The following is a 23,445-nucleotide window of genomic DNA, read 5'->3' on the forward strand; positions in this document are numbered from 1 at the left end:
TGTAGGAAGCTGGATATGCTAAATCTACATCAGCAAAAGATTCCTCAACAGTGGAAGAATCATCAGATGATGAGATCCAGCTCCTGTTTGCCATAGAAGCAGAATAAAAAGGGACCAGACAGAGGCTCGGGATGGTTCCGTAGGCAGCAAGAGTTCAAGATGAGTTTGTCAATTGCATTTAGAACAGTCTGGAGTGACTGTAGGACTGGTTGATCCATAGCCCATTACTGCTCCCTTTTCATCTCCAGATTGCCCATTCAACTAGAGCCCAGGGAAGCAGTGACCAAATGCTGCCATCCAAGACCTGTTACGTGGCCTATATGAAATGAGTTGGTGGGCTCAGACTGGTTGACAGGTGTCCACCTTGCAATGCCACCAGAACAAATAGTATTTAATGATAACCTCAGCAGAAAGCCAAAAATGGATGGGCATGGAGATGACAATGCTCCTGGCCAGGGTTGAGATTCAGTGGCAAGGCCATGAGGAGAGGGTTGTCCTATTGCTCCCTGTCTTGTACTTTGCTATTGAGTTAGGATTGTAGTGTTTCATAAATCACTAAAAACATGACACAGATGAAGTGAAATTAATTTCCTAGCATTGTCCATTCCTAGATTCCCGCTCCTGTTGGTTAGCTCTGGCAGAGAGGAACCCTCAGAGGGTTTGAGCAATTGTGGGCTGATGTCCAATAACCAGGCAGGGTATTTTCTTTAGGCAGATGTATAATTACACAAGAAGAGTCTCCCTTTCCTAACCAGTGAAAGACATAAGGGAAATAAATCTAAATTTTACTTTGCTTCTGAAATCAGGAAGGTCAAAACTCAGTTCCCATTGTTCTTTTTCTTGTTTAGAATGAGACCAGATACGTGGATGGAAAATCTATTCTTGAATGGAATATCATTGCTTCCAATGGAGTAATCCATGTCATTTCAGAGCCTTTAAAAGCTCCTCCTCCACCACCTGTAAGTATTTGTTGTTCTATCTTTTGAGATCATTGCTGTCAGTTGTGAATAATTTGTCCATAAAATCTTCCTATAATTCCTTATAAAGTAGCCTGTCAGTTGCATTCTGGTTTTATTTCCAGGTTAAGAATTTACTTTAGCATAAATTGAATTTAAAAAACTCAAGGACAAAGTTACTGGTAGAATTGGTCAAATTTTTTTCTGATGGAACAATTACCTGCTGGAAAATGCTGATTTGACTGAATCAAGTAATTCTGTGGGAATCTGCGAATTCCATCAAAACTTCCTATGGAAGCTTCAGCTCCCCCAGATCTCTGGCTCCCCTGAGGCTAGCTGGGAAGCTGGTTTACCACATCAGAAATTTTTGGAAAAAATCCATTTCAGTTCTTCCAGAATGGAGTTCTTTGAAAGTTTCTGTCCTAGGGAAAATTTTGCATTTCTGATTTTTCATTGCGACTCGGCACAAAAATAATTCTGTGATGTTTTCTGTGGGATGGAAATTCCAATTCCTGCACAGTTTTGATTAGCAGATTATCACCACAAATCATACCAAGATAGCAAGGCTCACGAACACACTTATTCTCCTTTCAGCGTGTGCAAGCTTGGCACTTTGTCATATTCTGAGCAAGATCACCCTAAGAGCTTGTCTACACATAAGTTGAACTGCTTTAGCTACAGTTTAGGTATAGTTGTACCAGTTTGACCTTCTCAGTCCAGTTATAGTGGAACAATCCCATCCAGTGTCGGTGCAATTATACTGCTATAAGCATTTACCGCAGCGTAGCCTGTCCCTGTACAGAAAGGGGAATAAACTATTCCAATCTAAGGCATCTTGTTACTATATAACTGCATCCGCATTTGGGGATATACTCATGTAAGTATTTTGTTAATAGCTCACACCCCCAGCTAACAAACAGTGTGCGTGTAGACCAGGATTTATCATTCCACTCCCATACGCTTACCTGCACACAAGATTCTATTGCAAAGGGCTACATTTCCCACCTTTACAGTGCAATCGTCTAACCGTGTTTTTTTCATAAGAAGGAACCTTCTCTGGGGAAAGGGATCGCTGACTGATCAATGAGCAGCTTGGATTCGGTTATAAAATGAGGGTTTGTTTTAACTCGTGTTTATGAGGGTCTGAGACCTGGGAACTGTCAAGCACAAAAGCCGATCAAGAAGAATTAAACTAGCGGCAGCATCCCTGCCACCTACGCTGCCGTTGGCATCCTTTCGGTGCACAGCATTTTAAATTATGGACTCCCGCTTTGGAATGATGCTCAGTGCCCGGCTCCATCACTCACTCCTCTCTCTATGATCAGGCTTCTCTCCACACTGGATTTGGAACAGGAATATTCTTTGCCATCATCCTGGTTATTGGAATCGTGGCTTTTGTCGGGTACTCGTACTTCAGATTCAAGAGGAGAAATATTGGCTTCCAGTATTTCAAGGTAGGAGGAGGTTGAGTGTGAAATTGAATGAGAAGCGGTCGACACCTACTCATGCCTATCCCCATTTAGGGGCAGATACAAGCTACAATATCCGTCCTGTTTGGGTCGGTCTTCAAAAGCGTCCTTCCTTGTTACTCTGCTAGTTAGTAAATACGCTTGTTTGCATCAAAACCTTCCCCACCCCCTCCCCCCACCCCCGCCCAAACCCTCATGGCTGCCTCTGTGTGCGGGGTCAAACTCTGTTCCTGAGAATCTAGGGGCTGTTCCTACACTTGGAGAGAGGCAAAGTCTCTTCAAATGGTCACAATGCAGCCTTGCCCAGGCAAACCAAAAGCCTGCACAAGGAATCTCCCAGCCCATTTACCTCAAAGCAAGGACCAGAGACCTAGTCAAGGGAGCACAAGAGCCTAAACATAGAAGCAGCAGGGCCATGGCCTATCCTGCTCAACAGCAGTCCTGAGTGGGCCACGTGCTCTGTGGGGATGCAGTGTGCATGCGGTCCTGCACACCAGGTGAAAGTGTGCTTTCCTGAGGCACAGTCCTTCCAAGAACTCTCCCTAGGGCAGTGTTCACACCCAGCCACAGCCACAGCCTTGCTCGAAGCTTGTATTCTACAGCAGCCCTGACCCAAGGTCCTATTTCTCCAGCTCACCTAGACACTCAGCTTCAGGAGGCCATTAATTTGGAAGCCTAACTATGCCCACTTAAGTGGACCACCACCCAATACCCCTGTTTTACCACCAAGTGTCATGATAGTCCTGGGCTTGTCCAGCGTGTGTGTTTGAACTGAGATTTGATAGCAAGGAAGGCCAGAGAGTTAGACCAGCATTTGCTAAGGTTCTAAAAGGTAAGTTTAGGTGTGATATTTAACATGGAGCAAGCCAACATGATTGCTTCCTGTGAAGGCACTATGCAAAACTAATCTAGTAACAAAACTATTCAGCACAAGCTACAAGGATGGACGATTTAAACAAGGTGTGTGGGGGGGGGGGTCATGTAAAAGGATCAATCTAAAAGAAATTTCCCCCAGAAACAGCCAGTTTTTGTCCCTACCTATTCTAGCCCCTGCATATAACATGAATAGTCATTTAGGATTGTAAGAGGAATATTGACCAAGGGAAACTGTGATTTATTTGTATTATGCACCCAGAGGCCTAAAGTGAGATTGGGAACTCGGTCTGCTAGGCACGGTTCAAATCACACTTCCCAGGCTAAAGCATCTGCAATCTAAGTAGAGAAGACAAAGGATGAGGGGGGGGGAAGAGGCAAATTGATTGCCATGGTAGAGCCGGTACCAGAACTCAGGTCACCCGAGTCCGAGTCCAGGTCCAGCACTCTAGTCATTCGAGCACCCCTCCTCCAATCACTACACCAATACACATTATTTGGTTAGGTGCGGCAGAGTCAATGAAACACCGAATGCCTCACTGGATATGCTAACGGCAGAATGATGTATTTTAAATGGGTGTATGGTTTTATACAGTCAAAAGAAGATATAGATGTGACAGCACTAGACAAGCCACGGCTTTCAAACATCACAAATCCCTCCTATGAAAGTTCTGCTCCTCCTCCTCCACCGGAGCCTGCCTACGAGCCTTTCTCTGTAAGTTTTCACTTTGATTTTGGAGATTATGATAATAGTTTAAGATCATGGAGATGGAATTCTGCAAGGGGACAGTGTCTAGCTGAAAGTCAGGAAGGAGGGGGGGGGGTCTATACTTGGGGGGGGAATAAAAATCCCACCCTTGGGCCAGCTCCACCAGTAGCAAGAGTGGGGCTCTAGATCACTCGGCAGCATTTTAGCAACCAGAGCTAGCAGTAAAAGACAGGGCAGTTAAAACGCTGCTGGCTGCTAGTAACTTGTCTATGCAAACGTTCCCCCGGTCCCCAGTTACTCCCTGAGTGGTAGCAAGGGTGGGAAATGTATAGAAGAGGCTTTAAAAAAAAATTTCCTTATCTCAGCTGCAGACACCTGATAACAGTGGTTTTCATCCTGTTCCATACAGTGACCCCATGTAAGAACAGGGATGTCCCAGAGTGAATATTCCTATAAAAAAAACTTGCATGCTGCTCTTGTATCAGAGTTTGATGGTCATTCAGCAGCATTTTACAAGCCTGCTGTTACACTCGGACAAAAGTTTGCAATAGCAAGGGGACACAAATATTTGGGGCACTGTGTAATTCCTCCATAATAATTGAAGGGAAAAGTTAAAGAAACTGAAGGCAAGTGGGGTTAGTCCTTATGGCCCCGATTCAGCAAAACACTTCAGCATGTACTTAAATCCTATTGACTTCAGAAGCTCTAAAGCCTGAGCTGTAAGGGCTTTGCTGAACTGCGGCCCCTATAGGGCTGATGACTCAAGTTTAACTTTGCCTCCTTTCATGGTAGCTGGAGTCAAATAACATGATGCAATGCTATTCTGGATGTAGGGTGAATGGCATTTTGGGGGAAATCTCTCACGGAGAAGAATCTGGAATGCACTTTAATGTTTGGGATTTCCTGGTGCACATGCGATAGGCACAACAGGACTAGAAATTCACTGTGAGGGAAGTTATAGATTGGACAATAGAGTGATACTTCATTTTATAGGATTCTGATGAACAGCAGCTTGTAATGAGTGGGCCTCATGATCAGTTTTGAAGACTGAAGTTGGAATTATCAACAATGAAAAACCTCTCTCTACAGTCTAAAATGAACATTTACTGTGAATAAGCCCTGCCTAAGCACTTCAGGGGAAAAAAAATTACCTTTTTATAACATTTTTTTAAAGTAAGTAAGTGTTTGAGACAGCGAATTTGCTGAAAAGTTGGTTACATGTAAGGAATATCAAGTTCCACTTTAAACAAATATAGAATTAATGTAGAAATGTATTCCTCTGCCTAGGAGACATTTAAAGGTTATTTCTATTTAAGGATATAGCAGTTGCTAAACGGCCCACGATGACTTATAGTTTTTCAGAACACCATGTAGCTACTTTGATTTATGATGCCCGTCTTTCTGTAAAGAAAAGAAACTGCCTCTTAAACACATAATCCTGATGTCCTCTGACGACCGTACTTGGAGGATGTACTCTGTGTTTGCTACCCTTGTGTCTTTTTATCTAATTTTGTCTTGGGGTTGAATCCAGAAGTGGCTGACAAGGAGCAAAAGCCACAAATATTGCTTAATAGTATTACGACCTTCATTTTTAAAATTATTTGATCTTGTTAACAATGTTCTTCCTTCTAAAAAATGATGTAGCTGCAAATGCAAGCACAGTATGTCTGGTTTGCCCACTCTGAGCCATTTATGAATTCTGTCATTGTTATGAAGAAATATTAACTGTAGAGGAATTAATGAGGAACGCAAGTCATGTATGACTTTAACCTATTTCATTATTTTATTTCAAGTCATTTTTGTGCAGAATAGGCATTCTGCTTGTTTACTGCCCGCTTTGCCTTCCCCATTCATTTTTCAGTGGTTTGTGTAAAGTAAAAAAAAAAACCTTCTGCATTGTCTGTGTAGAATATTTATATCAACTCAGTTACACATGAGATGCAAATTTTAAATGAATAGCAATAGCAGCTGCCCTTTCTACATGTACTATATTAAAATAATGAAATAAAGAGTGTGGGTGGAGGGAGGTGGGGAAATTCAGTCTTAATGCTGCAGCAAGTCTCCAGAGGGCTGGAAAGGCTACATAACACAGTAAACCTCAAGGAGAGATTTTTATGTTTGTGATGGCAGTGGTGGTAATGTTTCATATCAACTATATATTTACTGGCATTCTCTTTTGTAACCATTCTTTTTTGTGTAGCACAGGATTGCTTTCATATAAATATCCCAGGATCTTTCAGCAGATTAAGCAATGCAAGCAAACCACATAGGTTAAATTACATTGTGGACATACACTGTGGTACTGTAACACCTGCAGCTGGCCTGTGTTAGATGGCTGGGGCTTGGACTGCAGGGTTGTAAATTGCAGTGTAGATGTTCAGGCTGACATGGACAAGCCACAGGTGTTTAACTGCAGTGTAGACATACCCACAAAGACCCAGCACTTGTTGATGTAGTCGTTCTAGTGTGAGGAACTCCAAGTTTAAAGGGTAAATGATTGAACAAGTGAGGCAAAGACTACAGTTATTTTCATGTCCATCTCCTCCCTTCCTGTTCTCCAAACACACACGTTTTTATTTAAATTGAATTTAAAATAATATCTAAGATAGTCTGCCCAGCTAATAAGCTTCCTGCCACCCCTTCCCTGTCATCAGAAAGATTAAGGCTCTTTAGGGACCAGATAAAATACATACATTTATTTTTTGTAGCAACTGTTAAATATTCTTCACATAAAGTAACATTTTCTGATAGTTTATTAACCGAACTATAAATTTTTGCACTTCTGATTTAGACTAAACATAGACAATTCATCTCACTCTGATTCAGCTGAAGTATACTCCAAAAATTAATGTAGACACTGCATTTGAAACATGTTGTAAAATCTGCATGAGAGAAGTGATGTGGTAGGGTTAACGAAGGTAATTAATAAGGGAAGTCGGAGGTACACAGCTCAAGAATTCTGAAGCAGTTACAAAAATACCAAAACATTTTTGAAAGAGTACTCAAACACTGAAGCATATTCACGTATTTATATTTTCAAAAACATTGTCTTAAATTTATATTGTACACAGTTTGCTTGAACACTAATCCCCTGTAACTAAAAATGCCATGCAATATAAATAAATAAATAAAAATCATACTAGCTGGTGTCCCTCAGATCTCAAAGAAACCACCACCAAGCATAACAGAACATTTTACTGTATTTTAAGTTAGGTTGAAGTTTTTCATCTTGAAACAAAATGCACAGTAAATGGATGGATAAAATATTCCCACACAACAATTTCACTTTTCTTGCTTAAACACACTTTAGCAGTGCTCAGAAGGACTCACTCTTTACCTAGATTTACAAAATTAGGCAACAAAGGCTCATGTCAAGAGCCATAAGCATCTAAGTATTTAACAAATGTAACCACTCAATTTTTAAAATGTGACATTAACTATTATCTGCTGGTACTAAAAGTCAGATGGAAAAAATATACACTGTCTTTATTTTCTCTTAATCTTGTTATGCTCTGCAGTACAAATACTATCACCACTTTATAAAGCACTTTGGTATCCTTTGGGATATGAAATGTGCTATGTACAGTAATATCAAGTTTTGTTCTATCTTAGCATAACACACAGAAGGCAAAATGAAATTACCCCCCTCCCCAAATTTCAGCATATAAAATAGACTAGATATCAAGTTTTGTAAAATATTAAATTAACTAGAGCTTGCACTGTCCAGCCTAGCCTACAACTCACCGGATAAAGCTAGATGAGGTACCAGAGGATGTTTATAAGTCTCTCCAGCAAACAACAGTAGGACAGTCAGTGGAACTCATACATTTCAAGTCAAGTATAGTCTATTCATATGTATAAAGAAGTACCTAACACCCTAGAAATGTTGCACATAGTCTGGAAACCAAGCTAGAGAAAACCACAAACAACGCTATCATATTAAACCTCCATGGCCAGCAATAGATTTATTTAAAAGCATCCAGGTTTAAAGGAAACTTGCACTGGATTTATGCAAGCAGCTTTTTTAAATGTTCATTTTGCAAACATGCCTTTTAAAATGTGAAAAATATTGCATATGAAAGCCATTATAAACACGTGACACAAACAGACAGGTTTAAAAAAAAACAAAAACCACACACACACACACAAAAACTTTTGGTCACCAAAAGTTCATTTACCCGATGGTCATTGCTGGAAGCAAATTATGCCCTAAAAGGAAACTGACAAAATATATAGCAAGAATTATTCTTAATTATATTTTCATATACTTATTAAAATTAGAACTAAAACATAGGAAATATTAAAATGAGTCAAGCTATACAAGTTCTGAAAGGGTTGGGTAGGGAAGCATTGGGTTTGCCATCTTTGGTCACAGAGGAGGGGAAAACCCTGCTTCGAAACGTCTGTAGTGGTTTAGTGAAGTGCCACTGCCTATTTGAGGAAACATGCTTCAGCAGATGCTTCCTTGGTGGGAAATTCAGATAAGCTTCAGTTCAGTCCTAAACACTGGGAACCAAACTATGCGAAATTATCTGCTCATCGATTACCTAGTGTGACATTCTATACCTTGGGGGAGCGCCCTGTAACCTCCATATTCCTCACTGATATATAATTGTGATTTGTACATAACACAGGCCATGTGAGGTATCAGGGGGAAAGGTTATGGTCTGCTGAAAGTCACTGTTCCATCAAAATATGTACATCATTAATGCATATGAAGTTATGAGAATTGTATTGTATGGTTGTCACTAAAATATGCTGTGGGTTTGGGAAGCGCCCAGGTACTAGCTCTCCAGAGACATTGTCAAGGAAAGTAACCAACGCCTGGGGGGGGGCGGGGGTGTCAAACAACCATTAACAGCCATTGTCCAGCAAGGGAACTACAATGCAATGACTCAACTGCATAAGGCCACATCAGGGGAACTGCTCAACCTTGCCTGGGGACTCAGCAATGCCCTCCAGACATGCCTGGACTTGTCCTCCCCAAGCACATGGGACTGAGAGTATAAAATGGAACCCAGAGGCCACATGCTAGGCCTTTCTCCTGCCCCTACCTATGCTGCTAGCAACAAAGAAACTCAGAAGACGACTGAAGACTCCACCCAGGTTCAAGGGACAAACCTGTGTATTAAGGACTGCAATATCCAGTGCGGTGAGAAAAACTGCTTAATCTAGATGTTGCCCAGTCTAATAGGGTTGAGAGTTTAGACTCTGTGCTTATATTTTCTTTTCTTTTGGTAACTGACTTTTTGCCTATCACTTATAATCACTTAAAAATCTATCTTTTGTAGTCAACAAATTGGTCTAACTGTTTATCTTTACCAGTGAGTTTGCCTGAAGTGCTTGGTAAATCTGCTCAGGTTTACAAAGGCTGGTATATATCCACTTTCCATTGATGAAGTGGTGAACCAATTAATATATTTGCACTGTCAAGATGAGCAGTGCAAGACGGTATATTCCTGAGGTACAAGGTTGGGAGCTGCGGGGGTTTGGCTCTGGTGCCTTTCTCTGAGTGACTCATGAGTGGCTCTGGGAGCATTCATGCAATCTAGCTGGCTATGGGGCTCCTCATGCAGTTGTGCTGAGTGATAACAGCGCCTGGTGGGGCTTGCTGCTTGTCACTAGCAAAGCATTGTGAGAGAGAGCCCAGGCTGGAGAGTTAAGGGGGCACAGCGGTCCCACAGTCCCTGGCTGCACCCTGGGGATCCCATCACACCTAGAATTTCAGTAATTTAAGTAAATAAAGCTCCTCGCTAGTCCGTACAGTCCCAATTATTTTGCGTGATCTAATTAGTCTTCCTCCCCCAATTTTAGGGGTTTAAAACCAAAAAGATCGGATATGATTTTGCTTTTCATTTTTCTTTGTCCTCCTCTGTTTTTTTTCGAACTCATTTACCAACACTACCTGTTTATTTTGAAATGTGAAAGTAAAATTTTAAAAAAGGCGGCTCCACATCAAACATGTGATGAAGGCTTAACATTCTGAAACACAAAAATATGTCATAGTAAGACACTGTTCAACATTGAACAACAACAACAAAAGCTGCATTTTAGTTGAACGTTCGTTCATAGTATTTCCCTGAGAACTAGGACCTAAATATTCAAAGGTGCCTACTTTGAGATACCGTCAAAGGGCAAGTGTTCAGCACCTTCTGAAAATTAAGCCATTTAAGAGGTCCAAAGTTGGGCACGCAAAGTCACTAGTCATATTTGAAAATTTAGGTCTACACCCAGGGACAACAAATTTATCACATATAGAACACAGGTTATTATATTACACTAATGTAAAATGCATGTACATATAGAAAAAGCAGCCCATTAATAATGAGTCTCAGTAAAACTACAGGTTTAAAAATCTGTTGTAACTCAAGTATCCAGCACAGAAAGTTACTATACTTACACTACTCCCTCCCCACCACACTGTAAACCGTTTGATAATTGTTTCTCTCTGAACTCACAACTTAAAATTTTCAGTCATGTCAAGATATTCTGGAGTCATCAGGTGGAGATCCATCAGACCAGCACCAGAAGAGAGAGGCTATATTTTTTTTGTGAACCGCAAGGTTGCAGATACGAGTTTCAATATGAAAAAACAAATCTTCCCTTCCAGCCAATTCTGTTTTGGGGGTCTATTTTCCCCCTCTCTGTGCAAGCATAAGTCTCATTATTTTTAAGAGGATTTATACATAGATATTCCTGGGGGAATTTGGCACCACTGCCACGTGCAGAATTCATGTCCATCGCAGATTTCTCTCCCCCCGCAGAAAATAGATTCTGCCAGAGAGGCACTGCAATTACACTTTTTGCCCACCAGGGGCTACTGTGGCACCAGAACAGAGGGCAGCCAGCAGCAGAGAGGGAGGGGGACAGGCTGTCTTTTCACAGTGCCCTGCCTGTGGGGCCAGGTGAGGAGGCTCGCAACATGGTAGAGATGGACAGAGCAGGACACAGGCCTGCTGAGGGGTAAACTATGGTTCAAAAGGGCTAGTGGGGAGGGGGGGAGAGACTGGAGCAGGGGCACAGGAGCTAGTGAGGTGACAGCATTGAGCCAGGGGCTGAATGGGAATGGGAGTGCAGGGCCACATGGGGACAGGGGCAGATGCGTCTGACTGAATGGGAGTGGCTAGGGGTCAGCCAGGGTCTGCATGAAGGAGACTCCCCAATTCCCTAACAATCCCTCCCTTCCTCCCCCTCCCCAAAAAAATGTTCCTTACTTCTCCCACCCATACCCAGCAACCCTCCAGACTCCTTCCCAGCAATTACTTCCATCTCCCTCAGCTCCTCTGTACCCCTGACTCCCGCAAGGGCTTTGCACTGCGTTAGGGGGGTATGGGAAATTCATTTCAACTATAATACAGAACTGTTATTACTCAGAAATCTGTATTAATATGCCTAAAAAAGGGACCTATTTGTCAAAAAAACATTTCCTGAATCTTTTTTGTTATTGTTATAGACATATTTGCTGGCATGTATTTTGAAATAAATTCCCAAAATGATGGAAACTAGTGTGATTATACTGTGTGCAGAACTTCTAATTTTTTGGTACAGATTTCCCCCAGGAGTAATACAGAGAGGAGAGACAAGTTATTTATGAATTCTTGATCTATCAGAACTGACAAGTCCAGTAACTGGATCAAGATACATAAATGTACTAGATGATTTTAAAAAAAAAATTACTACATTCTGGTAGTTACTGATGGGTATATTCATCCATTTGGGGTGCTATAAAATAACCCAGGTACAAACCCAAAGCTCATTTGTTCTGAACCACCTCTTGCAGGAAGGGTATTCTGAATGTACCGCTGCACAGCTGGTCTGACCAGGTAGGGAGTTCATGCTGCAAAGGAGTCCTCCTTGGATAAAATGTGTAATTGGGATCATAGTTCAAGAGACAGCTCAGTGATGCCATGTAAATATCAGCAAATCGAGATAAACGTCTTAAGAAATAGGTTGGATTCTGGTCAGTCCTGAATAAGCTCCCAAATTGCAAGTTGAAGAAGTTTCTGGTCATTTCCCTGTCACCAGAGAGAACATTTAAAGAGATGGAGGATGAGGGGGGGAGAAGAAAAAAAAAAAGACACTTTTTAATCACTTTATATAACCCAATATCTGAAATGAACAGAACTTGTAACATAAGAGGAGTTAGTGCCAGAACTCAAAGCCACTTAAACTTGCTTTGAAAGTCATTTCATGTGACAATAGGTAATTTAGTAAATATCTTTAGTGTGATCATTAAGAAAGACCTTGACCTTGCACCCACTGAAAACAATGGCATAAAAGATTGGACTCCCAACATTTCCAATTTTTATTTTGAAGGGCTGGGGAGGAGAAACAGAAGAGATCTTTGTCCTGGTCTTAAAGATTTCCATTTCCCACACAAATGGAAACTTTTGTCAGTAAAACTTGTGTCGGTCAGGGATACGGGGAGGGGGAAAAAATAAATAAAAACAACCAACCACCCTTCCCTGACAAAAAGCGCCGTTGTGGACAGCACTTTGTTGGTGGGAGGTGCTCACCTGCTGACAAAGCTACCGCTCCTCATTGGGCGATGGTTTTATTTTGCCGGCAGGGGAGCTCTCTCCTGCCAGCAAAGAGTGGCTACACAGGAGACCTTACACTCAGCAGCACAGCTGTGCCGCTGTAAGGTACACAGTATAGACATAGCCTTAAACTCTCACTCTTGAGCTCCTGCATCCTAGCCAGTCTTTCCCAGACACCATTTTTCCAACTGGAAGAGATCTGATAGCAGTCTTTTTGGAAACGGGACTGGAAGAGGGAGTTAAGGAGTGGCATTAACTGGTTCAAAAGGCTTTCCCCTTCCCTCTCCCATTATTTTTGTGGAAGTTCCCTAACTAACAAGCAAGAGTCTCCACAAACCTCAACTTCTCACACACAGAATCTGACATCTCAGACATAGGTCTCTTGAAGTTTAAAATTTAAAACATAAGAATGTTGTTATTCCCCTTATTGAGAAGTATGGGTTTGAGTTATGTGACAACTTCCTTATGGAAGTGTTACCAATAGGTAGCAGCTGAATGGAGGGAGGACAGGGGAGCAAGGAAATACAGAATTTAGGGGTGGTGGACCAGGGCTGTGCAGGGTGGGAGGAACATCAGGGTAACACAGGCTATTCATATAGGACCATAAAATATGTGTTGTGGATCGGGAAGAAGAGAACAGGGCTCTGCAGGGGCACATGGGGAAGGAATTCACATGTGCAAAGGGGGACAGGGCCTGTGTGAGCGGCACGTAGAAGACAGATATAAATGCTTGTCCCTATCCATATCAATAACTAGTATAGAGGATATAGATTTCTGGAAAAAACTGGGGAAGTCCAAACAAAAAAAACATTTTGATTGCAACAAGTATTTGAATGTTCATTTCTTACCTCATTTCTTTTCTTTCCTTTTTCCATTCCTGTAAAATCATTTGTGAATCTGGATCTTGGTGAACCTGAAATATAAATATGGTCAACAAGTAACTAAACATGTGCTTGCAGAATAAGAGTTCAATAAAGGGGAAAGACTCATTTGTTGCTGGAACAAGGAAAAAATGCTGCTTAAAAATGGTAATGCTGGTGCACTGCTTATGTGCACTGAAAAAAAATCTGAAGGGTCAAGAATCAAGTGTGATCATCATAAACAGAATGGATATGGAGAAATCTGCATTATTCCCTACTCACCAACACAAGATAATGGCCCTAGTACAGGTTTAGTGTACTTTCTCCTACCAACAATATTGAAAAAGTGGTTTTGCTGATTAAACAAAATTATTTCCTTTTTGTTTCAGTGCAGGTGTGTTTTATAAGAGAGTAAACTGGCTTATCAAATAAACTGCAATTGCAAGAATGATTGGACCTACAATCAGATTTGAAAGCTTAAACGTAACAAAATTAAAGTCAGACTGAAAACACTTGTAAGGCCATTAATTCACACCCTTAAAGAGTTGGCTGAATCCCCACTGTTGAATAAAAGCTATTTAAAACAAACATGACAAACCTGCATATGTTCCAATAATCCAGTCAGGGTTTGTAGCCAAGTCATGGTTTGAATGTACTGCTCTGTGTTCATGATTTTAATCTCCGATCGTAACTCTGGAATAATTGCACCTGTGCGCCAGCCATGCTTCAGGGTCAAATCCTATTTACCAACAAGAATTGCAAAAAGCAAGTATAAGCCTTAAGAGAATAGAGATTTACTTCTTTGCCATTCTTTAGCCCATAGGGATGTTAATTAAATTACTTCTTATGTGTAAGCAAAAACATTCAACACAGTGGTTCAACTGTGCCAACTTGCAAAAAGGTTTAATTTTAGAGTAAGCTTCAAATCCCACTTTTCTAAAGTTGGGGAGAAGATTCAGGTGGCACAAAGTGAATGGATTCTGACCAGTAGGAAATTCCGCTGGCACAAGGAAAGCCTGCAGACATAAGGCTGAAGGGGGCATAAGGGAAGAGGGAGGAGGGTCAGAGCATGGAGGGCAGTGCTCCACTAAACCAAGCCTCCAGTGGCATAAGGGCGGTTACAGGCCCCCAGCTACTCCTGCCAGGGCCGATAGAGCTGGAGCAGGGAATTGGACCAGTTCCCTAAGCTCCCTTCTCCACTGTGCCTGAGTGGAACATGACTGTCCTTTGCTTTCTTGGGCCTTGATTCTGCAAAATATGTGTGTGCGTGCGTAAGTGTTTTGCTGAACCGGGGCCCTTATGGCAAGACAGGATGGGGAGTCCTGAAGCTTTTTTTGTTGTAACACGGCATCACAAAACAGAAGAGACTGAGAACCATTGGTGTAAGGGAAGCCACATGAGGCAACAATCAGAAGATAAATTAAAACGCTGAAGCAGTGGAATCTAATATAGAGCTATCAATTAGTCCATTATTTCAGTTGTGTAGCATGATAGGAGAAAAAAGTAGAGACTTATGGCTGTAATCGATAGTGTAACATAAAACCAGATGTTGTTAATAGAAAAGTTCAAAATAGAACTTCATTCATCCCTTATTACAGTTGGTGGTAAATGTCATCCAAACCAGCAATATCCTGCACGTTAGGATAGCTGCATTAAATTCTCTGTTACACATGGTACAGACAGTGCCTGTCTCAAGTGTGCAGGCTTATATGGCTGTTCTTAAATTGTAGACTAGTTAAAAGCTAGAAGGCAGCTGGGGAGATGAGGATGATCATCCTTTTCAGGAAATGATTTTTACTTTTCTAAATTTTTATTACGGTAATGTGGATTGATTTTGTTTACTTCTACAAGCCTAGCTGTTTTAAAATGTAATATTTCTAAATCAATTGAGTGTTTATACTATTGAATCACTTTTTTTCAAATCTGGAAAAAAGGCTTTAGCTTCCATGGAACACTATAAAGAACAGAAACAAGTTACTTACTGCTAGATCACTGTAAATGTGGTCACCAAAATACAAAACTTTGGAACCCCTCCAGCCAGTAAGCTTCAGAAATTCATATAAGTTACCCTGAAGAAACAAAACAGCAAGATGTGTGTGTACTAAAGTAACATCCAACTTTCATGTTATTGAACACGGAGGAAAATCTGACAAGTTTAAGAACAAATCTAAAAAGTATTTATTACAGTATGAAAATATTAAAGAGTCATACTCTCAATTTCATTAAATTCTATAGCTCCTATATTATACATGCCATTTTTGTAGCAAGATAAGATTTAATCACACTTAAAATGAACGCTATAGTATGCTGAAAGTCTACAACTCCAATAATGGATGTTCTTAAAAATTATTCAGTTACTAATATAAATTACTTTCAGTACATTAAATTAATTTTTAAAAAACCATTAGGAAGGCTACAGAAACATATTATAGGAACTGGAAATGAAATCTAGATATGTAATAGAAGGATATATTAGAAACATACCTGTTTGTAAATCTGGCCTTTCTGCAATTTATGAATTTTGTCCCAAAGCAACACTCCCCTTTCATTCACCTTCCGAAAAGGTCTAAAACAGCAAAATTGTATAGAATTGTCACTATGTCATAGCAAGGCTGCCACTTTTTAAAATTGGGGTGGGAGGGAAGAGAATACAAACAACACCCAATTTTTTTAAAAAATAGGAGAATTTGGTGTATAATGAGCACACCCTCAAAACCAAAAACGAGTCTCCAAACTTTAGCTTTAGCCTGGTGTAGCCAATGTATTTTATCCTATATAGACTTCAGTATATCAAAGTTTAAGAAAATGTTTTACTGAGCAACTTATAAATTTTAGGTGAAAGCAAACAGTTGAGCATCCAGAGTTAAGGCACAAAATCAGCCTGCCTGCACAGAGGGACAGCACTATGCTACTGTGAAACCAGGTTGAGCTGGGAAGAGAATAAAAATTAAGAAGGAAAGACAGGCAAGATACCTTGTTTTATACATACAAAGCAAAAGGAATCTCTAGAACTAGTTCCTTTACCAGCTGTGACAGGGTCGGGTCAGATGGCTACAGGAGAGTAATCAAAGGCAGACATATTAGCCCCAGGCTAAGTAGGTCCCTTTTCCCTGGGTAAGGTAACAGAACAATCAGGAACCTTCTGGAGACAATTAAGACAGGCTGATTAGAACACCTGCAGCCAATCAAGAAGCTGCTAGAATCAATTAAGGCAGGCTAATTAGGGCATCGGGGTTTTAAAAAGGAGCTCACTTCAGTTTGTGGTGTGCGTGTGAGGAGCTGAGAGTGAGAACGCGGACTGTTAGAGGACTGAGGTGTACAAGCATTATCAGACACCAGGAGGAAGGTCCTATGGTGAAGGTGTTGGGAGGAGGCCATGGGGAAGTAGCCCAGGGAGTTGTGGCTGTCACACAGCTGTTCCAGGAGGCACTCTAGACAGCTGCATCCCACAGGGCCCTGGGCTGGAACCCAGAGTAGAGGGCAGGCCCGGGTTCCCCCCAAATCCTCCCAACTCCTGGTCAGACACAGGAGGAGTCAACCTGGACTGTGGGTTCAGAAAAACGGCCAAGCTGAGGGCTGCCGTCAAGCTCCAAGGCGAGCGAATCCACCAATAAGCGCAAGACCCACTAAGGTAGCGCAGGAACTTTGTCTCACAGCATACTATTTTATTTTTTATTAAGAGGAACAGAATAGTTTAAAAAAACCATCACAGCAAGGGTAGAAAATGCCTCCGAACTATACAAAAGTATAAAGGAATTAGTCTTTTTAAAAGACAAGCAGGTACATCTGCATATAAATGGCACATGCTAAATTGTTTACGTCAGGAAGAGGCTGTCCAGGGACTCCAGCCAAATCAGTTTGCTCTTTAATGCCTCTCACCTAATGCAAGAGAGATCAGTCAGAACGTCTCCAAACTCAAGGCCTGATCCTGTAAGTTGCGGAGCCACTGCAACTTGGAAAGCAAGACCACGCAAAAACATTGCAAGATCGGGTAATAATGGAACAGTCCTGCAGCCCTTACTCAGTCCAACAGCCCTGCGGTAGATACTAGAACTAACTACTCCCTAGACTATCAGCTATCAATTCAGGCTCCAGGGTTTTGCAATCCTGCATTAGCTCACGACGCTATAAACAGGGTTTCAAATATAATTGTATTTTTATATTACATACAGATAATTTTAAATGTTTCACCATGTGTTACATAACCTTACACAGAGACAATCCCTTGAACCATGCTGTATTAGCAAGATACCCACCTTCTCTTATCATTGAAGAAGTTTGGCTTGTCAGCCTGTACAATGACTACGTCAAAGAGATCCCTCCAGTCCTTTCCAACAATGAACTTCATACCTTTGTCCCTACAGAAAGAACAACGGCATGAACAATGAAATAGGGCAGCGGTGAGCTTACATTGACAAAACAAACTATCTTGATTTTAAAGGTTTAGAAGTATAGTTAAGCAATAAACAGCAGTAAACTTACACAAAGCTACTGGGACTGTTTGTGATGAGAAATATCTTCTTGCCATGATCAGCCAGCTTTCCTAACACTGCACGGGTCTGCTCAGCGTAGCAGATGTACTTCTCTAGGGAAAATATTAATTTTAATATCATGTTGATCATCAATGTAAAGAGAATACTTTGCTACTTTCACTAGAAAACGGTCCAGAACTTTTGATAACTGCAGGTCATATTTAATTAAGAAAATCCAAGGGAGACATGTGAATAGGGTGACCAGATGTCCCAATTTTATAGGGACAGTCCCGATATTTGGGGCTCTCTTATATAGAGGCCTATTACCCCCCACCCTGTCCCAATTTTTCACACTTGCTATCTGGTCACCCTACATGTGAAGCTGAAAATATCCTCCCCCCACCTAGGATTTGTAAGTATTAGAAGAAAGCAAGAAAGAAACAAAATTATGGAGACGAGTAATCCCTACATGTATCTCACTATACTTACCAATATCTGCTTCAATTGCTCTGTACATTATTCCTTTGATGTGGACATCTCTGATTGAATCCTGTCAAAGATCGATACAGCACTCAAAGAGTCTTTCAAATATGAAAACTCTGATCACAATACAATATCTGTATGTTGCTTTTATAGCAATTAATTTATCTGTTCTATGCTCTTTATTTCCCCTAAAAACAATGTTACCGTGTGATCTTCACTATTTGTACATCACTCCAATGCTAAGATAGGATCATTTTCATACTTCCCAGAAGTTTGAAACTCAGTGCAACAGAAGCTTCACATAAGTGAGGATTGCAATATAGCACCCTTCGTTAAGGGCCTTAGGCCCACATTACCCTGGAGTGCTAGTCACAACAGATTTTTGTTGACCCGAGAATTGACACACATTCCTTGCCTCCTGAGGAAACTGAAGTCTTATAGTTCCTCAGATTAGGATCACTCCCAACTAGCTTGTCATTTAATATGAGAGATTTATGAGTAGATGAAAGAAGCTAAAAGTTTAAGCAAAGAAACAAAAATTCTGAAGGCATTTGGCTGCTTTCCTCAGCTTGAGCTATGCAAGAGTCTTCCTCGTGGTACGGTATTACTGCCATTTTGTTACTGGTGTAGCTACACATCAGGACTTAGATAACACTACGGGCTAGCTGAAGTAATTTAGATATTTTTAGAAGGGAGATAAAGCAAAGATTCCCACATACTACGGCAGAAGCTAGAGGAAGAAAACAATGGAGCTTTGGGAAACCTTCAGAACTTCTCAAAAAGGATGGAAGCGCGACAGCGTCAAAAGAATTACATGTGAGCTACAGAGTTTGTAACAAGTGTTTCTTGTCTAATGGAGAAAGGTGACAGACTGTACATTTAGATACATCACACACACACATGGCACAACATCACAGCTGGAGGTTTTCACCTGAGAATTGTAATACTGGACTAGATACAAGAAAAGTAGTGCTTATAAAAAAGGTTGGTTTTTGTGTTTTGTTTTTAAATTTAAGTGGGCTAGAGATGGCAGAATCACCATCAGGCTGTTCTAGACAGGAGGGGCCCAGGTCTACAGACATACACAAACCCACCCCCACAAAAAAAGAATTATATATACACACACATACACACGCACTAGATTTTTAATAAAAGGTTTCTAAAAGATTTCAAGTTAAGGATTTTCAAGGTCTACCATCTTTTTCATAGGTTTTCGCAGTTCTTATTGCAATGCACTGTTCTGTAAAAAACTGGAGCTCCATAACAAGCTGAGATTTTTACTAGTTCTGCAAAGCAGAACCAAAGAGGGCTGAAACGTCTGAGTTGTCATAAAAGACCGGCATAATTATGTAGGTATCCATGAATCTCTGATAAAGTTAATACCTTGACATCTTTGTACAAATGAACAGGTTCATAATCTATGTTGTTTTTCAGAAAATATTCATTCACGCAAGAGAGAAGAGTCATCTCTGGTAATGAAAATATATCCATGAACTGCTTCATTGTGTGTCCATGTGAACTCTGCAAATAAGGACATGCGTGTCAGAAATATTTACCAAAACTAAATCCTATAAATCTAACATTTTGGATTCATTGCCAATTGTTATTTATTTATTTTTTACACTAGTGGCATTTTACTGCTGCAAAATTCTGTTTGCACTAATAAAAGGGAAAACCCACACATCAGTATGACAAAGTTAGAAGCATTCTGCTTTTAAATTAAGGACCAGTAATTCCATCTAGGATTACCACCACATTTTTACAAGCTATGTGTTTATTTAAATAATGATATCATGTGAAATCTCAGACCCCTTTGTCCAGAATTTTGCAGTCTCCTTCTCCTATGTATTGCATAGGCTAAAGATGACTAAGGAACCTGTAATACAAGCTTAGGGTATGTCTCCACTTAAAACACTACAGCAGCACAGCTGTAGAACTGCACCTACAGTGCCGTAGCATTTTAAGTGTAGATACTCACTAGAACAACAGGAGGTATTTTCCCCTCACTGTAGTTAATCCACCTCCCCAGGAAGTGGTAGCAAGGTGAATGGAAGAATTCTTCCATCAGCCTAGAATCATAGAATATCAGGGTTGGAAGGGACCTCAGGAGGTCATCTAGTCCAACCCCCTGCTCAAAGCAATGTCTAGCAATGTCTACACCGGTGGTTGAGTTGGCTTAGCTATGTGTCTTGAGGGGTGTGGATTTTTCACACCCCTGAGAGAGGTAGCTATGCCAATGTAAGTTTCAAGTGCAGACGAGCCCTAAGACTAACAAATATTTTGCCTCCTTCAAGTGGTTATTGAAGAGAAGTGGTAAAAAGCAATAAGGTTTTGTAACCACAAAACCAGGAACATAAAATTTTACAGGACATAAAAGCTAAACACAATTTTAAAATTTCCCATCACTTGAGAAAACATAATAGAGAAGTAAACAACAAACCCAATCACTCCCAAAAGGGCATGTTTTCCTTGGGGTTGCATGCAGGCTAAGCTCAGAGGAACGAACAGCTCCTTTGAGACTACAATGCTATGAAGGAGGTAAAACAAAACATTCAGGACCTGCCTCTACACTACCATGCAAGGGACTAGATTTGACAGAGTCTAGTTTTTAAATTCTTTGGGCTGAGAACAAATGGGAGCACAGAGGAAGAATACCCAGCACCAGGGAGTTGGGGGAGACGTACCTTGCACTGTTCTAGAGAGCTTTCTGGTTGATTTAGGGGCAATACTCATGGGCTCCAAAAGGAGTCAAACACATCCCTTTTGGCTGAAGGAAGGCACGGTGGCTTGGTGCCAAACAAACAGGAAGGTGATAGACACACCATAGAGGGCACCACCCTCTCCAGAGAGTAAAATTCTAACTGAAAGCTTTCTCTTGGCAATACCTTTTTGATGGCCCCATCCCAATCTTCCTAGCAAGCAAGTCTGTGCAGCAGTCAGACGCACCATGAGCTAACCAGGAAGAAGGACAGTCTTGCAGTTAAAGTACTGGATGAGGACTCAGAAGATCTGGGTTTTTTACAGCACTGCGACAGACTTCCTCTAAGACACTTGACAAGTGACAATCTTTCTGGGCCTCTAGTCCCCATCTGTAAAAGGAGGGTGATAAACTTTTCTCCCACTTTTTGTCTTGTCTATTTCAATTGTGAACTCTTCAAGGCAGGGATCGTCTCATACTATGTGTTTGTACAGCACCTAGTACAACGGGGCCCCTAAGCACGAACGTAACAAATATTAGCAGGAACGTTCTGAAAACGTAAAACAAGTCAGTGGCGCATATTGGGTTTCAGTTAGTAAGTTTTAAACAGAAGTAATTTGTGTTTTTACCTTTCCATAAAAGTCACTCATTTGTTCCAAGGGGACATGGGAACCATCATACATTGCAATGACTTCTTCATCTGGGACGACACTGAGTCCTCTGGCAATAACAATATTAGTTTCAAAGTCCAACCAGAAATTTCAGGTAATTATTGTATGATAGCCTGACTACGTATACAAACTCAGGTCCTGAACTTCTTCAAATACAGTATTATGGTTTTCCATAAGAAAAGCCTTGGTCTGCAATTTAAGAAAGACCGTCTTGCTAACTTCCAAAACAAGTAACATTTCAACCAACTGACACACATGAAACTCATTCCAGCTTTTAAAGATTTTTACTTCTTCAAAAAAGTGAAGTCTCCATTAAAACTTTGCCTCCAGGGCTTGCAAAGAGCAGTTACAGCTTCTAGTTTCCCAACAAAATGTAATTCCCTCTCTGCTTTTGTTTCACGAGGTAGAGATGATGCAATAGTGTTTAACCAGATTATTCTGCAGTGTGACCTTGAAGAACAGAGGCCAAAAATGCAACCTTCTTAACTAAAGTAATAACCAGATTTCTTTTTAACCCTAGTATAGTTAAGGCTCATTGAGTTGAAATTATAATTAAGGAACTGTGACAAATACATTAGATACAAAATCATAATACAGAGGGGAAAAGGATGTTTATATCTGTCCCCAAAATTTTTGTACCAGCCATTATATAGCTCTATTTACCCCACCACCATCACTTACAGTATTGAACACCTTTTATGAAATATCTCAGAGTACTTAAGAACATAAGAACGGCCATACTGGGTCAGACCAAGGTCCATCAAGCCCAGTATCTGGTCCTCTGACAGTGGCCAATGGCAGGTGCCCCAAAGGGAATGAACAGATGGGTGACAGGGCATGGATCACTTGATGATAGCCTCTGTTTGCCAGAAGCTGGGATTGGGTTAGGGACACCATTCCTGCCCATCCTGGTGAATAGATTCATGGAAGATAGCCATTGATGGACCTATCTAGCTCCCTTTTGTACCCCATTATAGTATTGGCCTTCACAACACCCTCTGGCAAGGAGTTCCAGAGGTTCACAGTGCTTGAGTGAAAAAAATACTTTCTTGTGTTTGTTTTAAACCTGCTACCTCAGATATATTAGTAAACTTACAACACATACCCCCACCCCATAGGAAGAAATAGTGAGAAAAGATAATCTTGTGATTAAAAAATGGGAATAGAAATCAGGACATCTGGATTTCTGGATCTAACATAGATTTCTTGTAGTACCTGATGTAAATTAGGTGAACTCTGCACCTCAGATTCCTGATCTTACCTATTTTAGAGGTGTCGAGAGGCATAAACATCAGAATCTCAAGTTGCTTTTTAAATACTAAGAGTATTCCAGATAGAAAGTGCTATAAGAAACGTGAAGTATTCTTTATCATGATCCATTTTACAGTATGGCTGATCAAACAGAAACAAAGAAGTTAAATTATTTGCCTAAGGTATAATATGTCAGTAACAGAGCCAAGAACAGAATTCATGATTCATGTTAGAACTTCCAGACGAGTCTGCCAAATATCATTGGAGTATCGCTAAACCATACCTTTTGTGAATCATGATATACTTATTTAATAACAAGCCTATCTGTAGACAGTAGATATTTGTTAAGTTCATATTCAGGGTACTATTTATACCATTTTTAGACAACACGGAGGAGCGTGCTCAATTATGAGTGCAGAAGAAATGTTTATCATCAGCTTTGCCAAGGAATCCATTTTGTCCC

General features: G+C 40.7%; 2 protein-coding genes across 5 annotated transcripts in view; one reads left to right on the forward strand and one right to left on the reverse strand.

The window, feature by feature from the left end:
- Nucleotides 1–5,903, forward strand: part of STAB2 (stabilin 2) — a 135,214-nt gene extending 129,311 nt beyond the window's left edge. Inside the window, exons 66-69 of one of the 2 annotated variants that reach the window (XM_075123184.1) lie at nucleotides 849–959; nucleotides 2,282–2,410; nucleotides 3,894–4,013; nucleotides 5,001–5,903. In XM_075123184.1, the coding sequence (XP_074979285.1) occupies nucleotides 849–959; nucleotides 2,282–2,410; nucleotides 3,894–4,013; nucleotides 5,001–5,051 (411 nt within the window). In that variant the 3' untranslated portion in view covers nucleotides 5,052–5,903. The other variant, XM_075123185.1, reaches the window with a different exon arrangement.
- Nucleotides 5,904–6,688: 785 nt separating this feature from the next.
- Nucleotides 6,689–23,445, reverse strand: part of NT5DC3 (5'-nucleotidase domain containing 3) — a 32,422-nt gene continuing 15,665 nt past the window's right edge. For all 3 annotated transcript variants that reach the window (XM_048831595.2, XM_048831604.2, XM_048831613.2), the window contains 10 exons: nucleotides 21,690–21,780; nucleotides 19,746–19,883; nucleotides 18,369–18,429; nucleotides 17,890–17,992; nucleotides 17,664–17,765; nucleotides 15,892–15,973; nucleotides 15,390–15,476; nucleotides 14,006–14,146; nucleotides 13,396–13,460; nucleotides 6,689–12,022 (listed from right to left, as the gene is read on the reverse strand). In XM_048831595.2, coding sequence (XP_048687552.2) covers nucleotides 11,761–12,022; nucleotides 13,396–13,460; nucleotides 14,006–14,146; nucleotides 15,390–15,476; nucleotides 15,892–15,973; nucleotides 17,664–17,765; nucleotides 17,890–17,992; nucleotides 18,369–18,429; nucleotides 19,746–19,883; nucleotides 21,690–21,780 — 1,132 coding nt within the window. In that variant the 3' untranslated portion in view covers nucleotides 6,689–11,760. The remainder of the gene's footprint in view (nucleotides 12,023–13,395; nucleotides 13,461–14,005; nucleotides 14,147–15,389; nucleotides 15,477–15,891; nucleotides 15,974–17,663; nucleotides 17,766–17,889; nucleotides 17,993–18,368; nucleotides 18,430–19,745; nucleotides 19,884–21,689; nucleotides 21,781–23,445) is intronic.

The sequence above is a fragment of the Caretta caretta genome, chromosome 1 (genome assembly GCF_965140235.1).
Source record: "Caretta caretta isolate rCarCar2 chromosome 1, rCarCar1.hap1, whole genome shotgun sequence".
In the NCBI taxonomy this organism is placed as follows: Eukaryota; Metazoa; Chordata; order Testudines; family Cheloniidae; genus Caretta; species Caretta caretta.